This window comes from Sebastes fasciatus, chromosome 8, assembly GCF_043250625.1.
Source record: "Sebastes fasciatus isolate fSebFas1 chromosome 8, fSebFas1.pri, whole genome shotgun sequence".
NCBI classification, from domain to species: domain Eukaryota; kingdom Metazoa; phylum Chordata; class Actinopteri; order Perciformes; family Sebastidae; genus Sebastes; species Sebastes fasciatus.
Window position 1 is genome coordinate 7,149,368 of NC_133802.1, and position 9,435 is coordinate 7,158,802.

General features: G+C 39.9%; 1 protein-coding gene across 1 annotated transcript in view; it reads left to right on the forward strand.

The window, feature by feature from the left end:
- Positions 1 to 8,925, forward strand: part of foxp3b (forkhead box P3b) — a 32,186-nt gene extending 23,261 nt beyond the window's left edge. The window contains exons 4-13 of the mRNA XM_074642515.1: positions 960 to 1,050; positions 1,410 to 1,584; positions 3,618 to 3,710; positions 4,458 to 4,545; positions 5,016 to 5,090; positions 5,257 to 5,407; positions 6,236 to 6,312; positions 7,172 to 7,273; positions 8,032 to 8,153; positions 8,628 to 8,925. Coding sequence (XP_074498616.1) covers positions 960 to 1,050; positions 1,410 to 1,584; positions 3,618 to 3,710; positions 4,458 to 4,545; positions 5,016 to 5,090; positions 5,257 to 5,407; positions 6,236 to 6,312; positions 7,172 to 7,273; positions 8,032 to 8,153; positions 8,628 to 8,685 — 1,032 coding nt within the window. The 3' untranslated portion in view covers positions 8,686 to 8,925. The remainder of the gene's footprint in view (positions 1 to 959; positions 1,051 to 1,409; positions 1,585 to 3,617; positions 3,711 to 4,457; positions 4,546 to 5,015; positions 5,091 to 5,256; positions 5,408 to 6,235; positions 6,313 to 7,171; positions 7,274 to 8,031; positions 8,154 to 8,627) is intronic.
- The last annotated feature ends 510 nt before the right edge of the window (positions 8,926 to 9,435 follow it).

Here is a 9,435-nt window from a genome sequence, read left to right on the forward strand (position 1 = left end):
GTCAGAATGATATCCCTAAAAATATTAGAGTAATGTTAAAAAAAAGTTTCATGTGGGGCGCCCCGGTAGCTTGCTTGGTAGAGCGGACGTCCCATGTACCAAGAGTCAGGGATCGAGTCAGACCCACGGCCCTTTGCTGCATGCCATCCCCTCTCTCCCACTTTCAAAACTATCGCATCAAATAAAGGCAAAAAATAATCTTAAAAAAGTCATGTTGTATCAGCAAGTCTCTCTGCCCCCCGTCAGAGGCTGCTCTTCCCCTCACCTCTTCCCTCGCCACCGTCTGTGAGCCTGACTCGCCACCCGGAGGTGATTATGGAACTTATGGAACAACTGGTGTTGTGATACTTAAACAAACCATCCGTCAACAGGGAAATAAAAGCCTCTCGTCTACGAGACCAGCTGGCTTGAGAGATCTCAAGCCAGCTGGCTTGAGAGATCTCAAGCCAGCTGGTCTCGTAGACGAGAGGCTTTTTTGAGAGATCTCAAGCCAGCTCATAGCGGGGTCAGTGAGAGTGACTGCCCGGCTGGCTACGTAGCAACCACGGCAGGCGCTGGCTTGCTGTCGCAGCAGTTTGTGGAGCTTCGAAACTCCAAAAACATTGCAGCACATTCTCGATTCGCCTTTGATTTACATAAAACTACCAATATTCGAAATCTACAAGTTTGATTTCTCGCCTCAAAAATTCTCAGAAGTGAATTTAGTGATGAAATCGCTACGAAAAAATTTAAAACACTTGCCGTTTTTGGCCACTGTTGTTGTGACCATAGACTGTGCCGTTCCAGCACTTTGTATTGTGGGATATAGTAGGTGAGGTAGGCCATTTCCGATGCATTGGCTACTGGAGATTTTTTCCAAATCAGTACGACATCTGGTTATTTTTGGCATTCTGTATATTTTGCTGTTGTTTTGCATACTACATACTATGTTTGTTGACATTGGTGTTTTTTCCTTCCAGTGTTGGAGCAGTATGGAAGGCATTAGGCAGAAGCAACAGAGACCATCAGTGCTGCGTCAGGTTTCACAAACAGCTTCCAGACGACATCATGGTACGTAAACATTTCAGTTTCCTGAGTTTCACAACACCAACATCGTCGTTCTACATGAAAATCCTTTTAGATTAATATTGCGCAGGCAGGTAGCCCATTACACTCGGCCCAAATTATTACAGTCCTGCGACAGCCATAGATATCATTTTCTATGTATTTTTTTTCAGAACATTTGATTTATAGATTGCTGTCGGGATGTAATGAGAATTTCAACAAATATATAAAAATATGTTTTTGAAGACGATTACTGTAAATCAACTGAATAAGATTTTAAGACTCAGCATCAACAGTGGCAGTATTCTTTCTTGTATGTATTTACATCAGATCAAAAGCCTCAAATCTATGGTTTCTTCTCCCAGTGCATCCAGAAAACAGTGCAGCCGTCTCCATTTGCAAGGAGGAGGTGGATGCAGTCTGTCTCCCCCAGTCGTCTTCACCACACATGGGCTCCTCTCCCAGGCAAAGTCTTCACTTCCTGCCCTTGAGGAGAGACGGTCCAAAGCAGAGCTCCATCGAGGCCAGGCTTCACGACAGGTGACTTTCTCACATTTACACTGAATGACAAATTATGCAAATGATTCAATGCACCATAAGAAAGTAAGATCGGTTGCCATCTAATTAATGAGTTGGCTAAAAATATGCTGTGAAGAAAAACTGAAATATATCTTTATCATATATAATTAAAGTTCCCTTATTTGGCGAGGTTAAATTAATGCAGATTCTATTGTGGTCATGGACCAGTGGAGCAGCTCATGTCCGTTAGGGTTTCTGGTTGGGGGTGGTGTGGGGGGGTATTGCTATCGCCACAATCTCATCAGGAAGTCAAACACTATCTTAGGGGGCATTGGGCCCCATCAAGGTTGTGCCTTGTTACTGATTCTGTTTGTGATTTTCATGGAGAGAACCTTAAGGTGCAACAGAGACGCAAAGAATGTCCACTTTGGTGACCTCAGGATTGAGGTGGTTCTGTGGCATTAGGGGGGACGGAGATGAGTGCCGGCAACTGTGCCCTGCTGGAAAATGGTGTTTTGTCACTACCCCAAGAAGAAGCACAGTATCTTGGGGTCTCGTTCACTAGTGAGGGCAAGATTGAATGTTATAGCTTGACAGGTGGATTGGTGTCAGCAGTAATGTGGACACTGAGTTGCGTTCCCGATTTAATGGTTGATCTACATTCCAACCCTCAGCTATGGTCATGAATGAGATCACAGATACAAGCATTCAACTGAGTTTCCTTTGCAGGGTGGTTCAGCTCACCCTTAGAGATTGAAAGAGATCCAGAAGAAGCTAAGAGGAGAACAATTTGTGTCGAAATGAGTCAGTTGAGGTCCCTCCTGAGCGCCTCCCTTTGGAGGTTTTCTGGGGACTTTGAACTTGTAGGAGGCCCCACTGCAGACCCTTAACATGCTGGAGAGATCACCTATCCCACCTGGCCTGGGAACATATTGAGATCATCCAGGAATAGATGGAGAATGTGGCTAGGGAGATGACACCTTTTCCAGCTTGCTGGCACTGCAACCCAGACCCAGATAAGCGAGGGGGAAATGAATAGATGGATGAATGGAAGGATAAATGAGTGACATTGTGTTCTATAATATCTACACCCTCCAACCTAGGTCAGGCAGTTGAACCCAGATTGAGCAATGAATTAAAAACTCTTTCAATGTTGGGTACAAGAACAGGAGATACTTAAACTTTAGTTACTCTCAGCCTGGGGGGAACAATGCACCATTTTCCATCCATGGCTTCAAACACATGGAATCTATAAACCGCACTTAAACGGTAACTTTGGTATTTTTCAACCTGGACCCTATTTCCCTGTGTTTTTGTGTCTAACTGATCAATAGGGACAACAATTTCTGAAATTGGTTCAGTACTGAGGGAGAGCTGCTCACAGGCTGCAATGTGGTGCTATTGGGGCAAGCTGGCATCGTCGTTCACTAAAAGTGTTTGTTTTTGCCATGACAGGCTCTGATTGTTATTTTAAGTGTCTGACATTATGGAAAGAGTCTCGCTCAAGGACAAGTCTCGTTGTGAAATCTGGCGAGGTGACGTGTTGCCGGAATACCTCCATGGTGGAAACGCGAGTGCCAGCGTAAGTGTAGCTTAGTGTTATCTAAATGATTTTCAGTGTCATGGCTGAATATTTAGACGATTTTGACAATGTGAGCAGTCATTGAGCGGGACTTGGACACAATAACAAACAGACCGGATCAAGCGAAAGGTAGAAAAACATTTTATTTCTCTATAGGGTCCTTTCCATAATGTTTTCAGACATTTATAATAACAATTTGAGCCTGTCAGTGGCAAAAACAAGCACTTTTAGTGGACGTAACGTTACATTGATGCTGCTCACTTGCCCTCACAGCTTCTTTTGTGGCTATTGGTTACAGCGTTCTCTCTCAATACTGGAACAATGAAAAAAATTGTTGTCCCCATTAGTCACTTAGACACAAAAACATGGGGAAATAGAGTTCAGGTTGAAAAATACCAAAGTTACCCCTTTAAAGTCTGAAAGTACTTGTGTTATATACATGATATCACTGAGACATTTCTGTTCCCGCCAGCATCCCTGAGGGGACCAGTGCTCTGTTCGTTAGTGGCCTCTGCCGCTGGCCTGGCTGTGATGTCGTGTCTGAAGATTTCCCTAGTTTCTTAAAGTAAGTACACTGCTGAATACTTCATTCATGTAGCTCCCAGTGTTTGTGCTAAGCTTGGCTTTATTGAAAATGTGTAGAATTTTGTAATTGAGTTTATGTGATGGCCCAGTAACTGCACAAAGCATCTCAGAAGTCCTGTCTCCATAGTGAGGTTGCCAAGTTTTAGCTCTGTATGTACTCCATATACCATGAATAAGACCAAAGTGATTCTTGCAGTAAAAACATGAAATATAAGGCTACCCAAAACTACATGAATGAATTGTAAAAAAAAAAAAAAATCTTTAAATGATTGCTGCCCTCTGTGGTGATTTATTGTTGTCAGTGGGGACAATACATCACACAGAGTGTGCATTATGTGTGCCTCCAAAACATAGATACACAGAACGGTACATAAATCACATATAATCCAGTTCCATCACAGACATAAATGCAGACAAAAAAAAGATTAATTTATTAGCAGGCTTTGGAATTCAGAACCACTATGGCAGAGGGAACTAAACTATTCCTTCTGCAGCAAGTGTCTTGTATTTGCATGGCAGAGCTGACCAGTTAAGTTTGGGGCTACAGTTGGGTTCTGGTTAAGTTAAGGAGACACACAAATCAATGGGGGGGTAAAGGACTTCAACACTACATCGGACCAGTCTCTGTACTGGACACAAAGAGATTAGAGCTTCTCGTCTGATTTTGGGTTTGAAGTGTATTTCCTAAAATCACTGGATCATTAACCTCATCTTATTTGTGTTCTAGGCATCTCCATTCTGAACACAGTCATGGTGACAGAAGCATTGCTCAGTGGAAGGTCCAGCAAGATATCGTTCAGTGCCTGGAGAGTCAGGTGGGAACTACAGAAACCTAGAAGGTCTACAACTAGATTACAAATGCTTGTTTCACAGTTGTCAAAAAGCATAGTGTAAGCTATCATCCCACCACTAGATCATGGGTTTAAACACCTCAATTACTGTGTAAATAAATGCCCTTTAAGTAAGAAACTGTAAATATGAAAACAAATAAAGCAGCTTTCAAGCTGACTTTAGTCATGTTTGAAAAAAAACAACGCAGCCCTCTTATTCATTTGAATGAGGCCAGTCAGTGCCAACACAGTGTCGTCAGGCAAAAAAGTTGAACCTGGCTCAAGTTTTGCCAGACTGCAATTCAACATCTTTTGACAATGTGCTGCGTTGGCCAATCGAAAGCCACATTTCTGTTAGGTGTCTCATTATTGCTTACATTAACTAATGACTGACAAACTCTGTTTGGGTCTCACAATTTGATGTAAATCTAACCATGGGCATTCTCTTCTTTCAGCTCATCCTGGAAAAACAGAAACTCATTGCGATGCAACTTCATCTGCACCTCTCTGAACACAAACACACTGACTTGGTATGTTGGTTCTAATCGCTCTTGGCTTTCACTGTTTCTTTCAGCTTAATTTGCCTGATTAAGAATTAGAAATATTTAGCCAGAATTCTATGAATTATTTTCTACCTAGAAAAAAAGTAAATGAAACATGTCTGTTAATGTCTACCTCTATCATTGCGTGCTGAAGGCAGCTTCCGAGTGGCCGTACAGCCTTCCTCTGTTCCTGCCCCAGCCTCAGGTAACAGACGGAGACAGGATGCAACAGTGGGGCATTAAACATCTGGAGGAGTTGGCACAGCACGGCTACAGAGCTGCTGCTTCTGCCCACCTTTTGCCAGGTAACACAGTTCTACGGTGGTTTATTAATGACAAAATAGTAAAGCAGCACTAAATCAATACCTGCTTATTTTTTTGTCACATTCTGAGCTCTCGAATGTGTGAGGGCTCCTACTTACAGGTGTTCACTAAACAGACACAGCCACATCTGGCTATATAAATGATACAGTTTCATATTTATTACTTTTTCAGCATTATAGAATTTTACACAGATGAAAAAGCTGATAGAACACATTAGATTAAATTATTATTAGTAGTCAAATTAATGTCATAATTCTATATTTATATGTAATAGTTCTTCTCTCTATGAAGCACCCAAAGTCACAGGAGATAATAACACACAACAGATGTGAGCAAGTCCATATCTTGCACACAAGATAAAACAATATAATCTTTTGGGATTTATTTGGGTCTGTACATTTCAATTTAACCCTGTCCTAATTTATCTGACACGACACTTCACAGCGTATAACTTATCTGATCATTTGAGAAACTGTCTGGAAACTAATATAAAATTGTTAAAATGTATTGAAATTATATTATTATAATATTTGAATTTATTTTTGACAAATCTGAAAAAAACTCTAATACATTTTATAATAATTTGTAATCCCAATCTTTAAATTGGAATATGTTTTTTTGAGTTTCAAACTATATGCCTGAACATTGTACAGTTATATTTTGTTGCTTTTCATTACAATGTGATCACACTTATGTTTCCCATCAACACAAAGGTAGCTCAGAGGATCAGATGAATAACCACATAATCCTAATCAGATGTGTTTGATGACATGAATTGATGACATATCATCATTGTTGTTGTTGTACAGATTTGGTCCCCAGTTTTGAATATTACAAATTCAACAACATCAGGCCTCCGTACACCTACGCCTACTTGATAAGATGGGTGAGTTTCTTTCTACAAGATGCTCTATTATTTGTGAAACTGATGTTTTTATGATTGATGTGCTTTGACAATCACTGATTTCATTAGAACAGTATAGTACACTTTGTACTCTTCAGGAGTGTTTTATTTCCATACATCCATGTTGTAACATGGATGTATGGAAATGAATAGTTTTTTTTAAGTAAAACTCCCGGTAAACAGTCAATATGTAAACAATAAACATGAGTATATCTTTATTAATTGTATCATAAATGTTTTATTTTTCTGTATTTTCAACAAATATATAGTTACATATAGTTGTAGTCAAATAGCAGTAGAATACATTCAGTTGCATCATTGTCTATGGGATCTTGGTTTTAATGGTGATATTGCCTTTGAAATTAAGATTTTATACTAGGCGAGGATGAAAATCTTATTTTTTTATTTTATTGCATCTCCATTGTAATCTCCATGGTAAAATAGTCTACTTACAATTTATTGATATTCATTAGCTTCTTACCTTTCAAAAGAGACCATATATATGCATATAAACCATGTGATTGAGGAGCTGTTCCTGATTCATTTTGGGTATTTATTTTAGGCGTTTTTTTTCGAGGAATAGGGCTAGGGTGCAGGAGGTTAGTTCAATAAAAAAAGATTGTTTTATTTTGAACATGCTATAACCTAATCAGTGCAAAGACATCTAAAGACATCTATAGGCCTGTAGGCAAATCATGCCTCAGTTTAAAACAACTGGATTGGATGGAGTCTAGTTCTGCTACCAACTGCTACACTGGCTGCTGATCTGTCAATACATGGGATGGCATGATTTGTCACATTGTCCGACTGTGTGTTTCTAACTGTTTCTGACTGTTTGCAGTCCATCCTGGAGTCTCCAGACAAACAGCGCACTCTGAATGAGATCTACAACTGGTTCACTACGATGTTCTACTACTTCAGACACAACACTGCTACCTGGAAGGTTTGAACTATACTCAGATTAAACGTTCGCTCTGATACCTGCTGAAATGCTATGCATTACACTGTTGGAGCCTTACGGCAAATGTCACTCGCTAAATCGTCTTTACGTCTTTAAAATGCAACTGAACAGTTTTTTTCTCAGGGCCCATTCACATTAGGAATATTTCACACTATATTAAGTTAATTTTACTCGCTGGTTTTATTTACTGCCGAATACACTTAGACATTTCTGTATACTTATCAGTAAAAGCCAAGTATACTTAAGTATTATTTTGTTAAGTATCTCTGATAAGTACATAAAAAGTAACTGAAAGCATACTCTCTTATTTTAAGTTTAAAAGAAGTATTCTAATAGCACACTTGAATACACTTCTTTTTTGTAAGGGATAGCTTGCTACCTATCTACATCCATTACAAATAGCAACAGAAAAAAAGGTAATGAGTGCAGATGAGGCCTAAATTAAATGAAACGTGAGTTTACTGGGCCAAGTTACGATTTTGCTATTTACAAGTCAGAAGCTAGTAATCACGGTAACTCCTATGTGACTTGAAAATTGCATTATGGTTGTGCATTAGGGTTTATAAGAAATGTGGTCTTTATTTTGCTACACCATTAAAAGCCATAGTCTTGCTGTCTTGTTGTTTAGTAATGTGTTTAAGTAACAGTAACATTTAACATACTCGTTAGTTATAGTTTCCATCTATTAGAACACGTTTTACCTTGCCTCTATGACAGTATCATTTTCCTCTTCCAACCAGAATGCGGTGCGGCACAACCTCAGCCTACACAAGTGTTTTGTGCGAGTGGAGGGAGGAAAGGGAGCTGTGTGGACAGTGGATGAAACAGAGTACCAGAGGAGGAAGGGACAGAAGTACCACAGGTAAAAAAAACATCCTCTGGAACAAACACTCATGGAACCTGCTCTCCATTCAGCATGCAGTATGGAAATCAAGTGCTGTTCATACATGGGCAGATATTTGTGCCTGGAAGTGCTGAATTTGGTTCACTCCCGTTTCCCCAGCCAAAGCAAGAGGAAGGCACTCAAATGAATTTCCTAGTTACAAAGAAAAGGAAGGGGTAGGGGAGGAGAATAGTAGGTAGAAAAGGAAAGGAGAAGAACAGAAGGATGGAGGGAAGGAAAGGTGGAGGTAAAGAATACATTTGAAATTCAATTCCAGTTCAGATTCAGCAGATTCTAATCCAGCATCAAATGTCTGCCCATAGTTGATAGAAATAAAACGAGCGGCTGTAGTGATAGCACCGTTATTCAGTGCAGTGTGTGTGTGTGTGTGTGTGTGTGTGTGTGTGTGTGTGTGTGTGTGCGTGTGTGCGTGTGTGTGTGTGTGTTTTTTAGAGACTGTCCCATGAAGTGGCTCACGACCTACTCCCATTACTTTCCAGAGGACCCCTGAACACCAGCTGATAGCAGCACTGAGCTGCTCCTTTAGTCCCATTCACATGTAGTGGTATACAGAACTACATGAAGAACTGTTGATGTGCCTATTTTGTATTATTTTCAAAATGACTTGTTAAACGCGTTTGTTACATTGAGATGTTTTGTACACATATACCTGCATACAGCAGTTTTTGTTTGTACTCAGTGATTTATATTTTCCAAAAGAAGTGTTACAAAATAAATGAAGCCAACATTTGTGGGTGTTTTGTCTTCAGATGAACTGGTAGAACTGGTAGTTTCCTTTCAGTCAGTCGGCCAGAGGTCAGACATCTCTTGCCCAGGTTGTTCACATCATCTCACATAAATCCGTCTATGCGCTGAACAGAGACTTTGACATCTGCTTTTTTAGATGTATGATCTTGACTTTCAGAAATGCAACTTGAAAATGGGTCAATGACCTCCTAAACCCTCTTTTTTTTCCTTTCCCACAATAACTCGTGTAAAAACTTCAAAGGCAGCTGCATATTATTACCATATTATGTGTCATAAATCTACGGTATTCTAAAACATGGTTTGTGATACTGAAACCTAATACTGGTGGCATTAGGAATGTGGTTTATCAAGTAACACAACAAACTATCAACCATATATCTGGAAAGTATCAGCTATGTCTGGGTCAACAGAAGAAAGCAGCTCAATTTCCAAATTAAGTCGCCAGCAGAGTTGAAAGTTTTTTTTTTAGGTTACACATGACTGAGCAACGTCA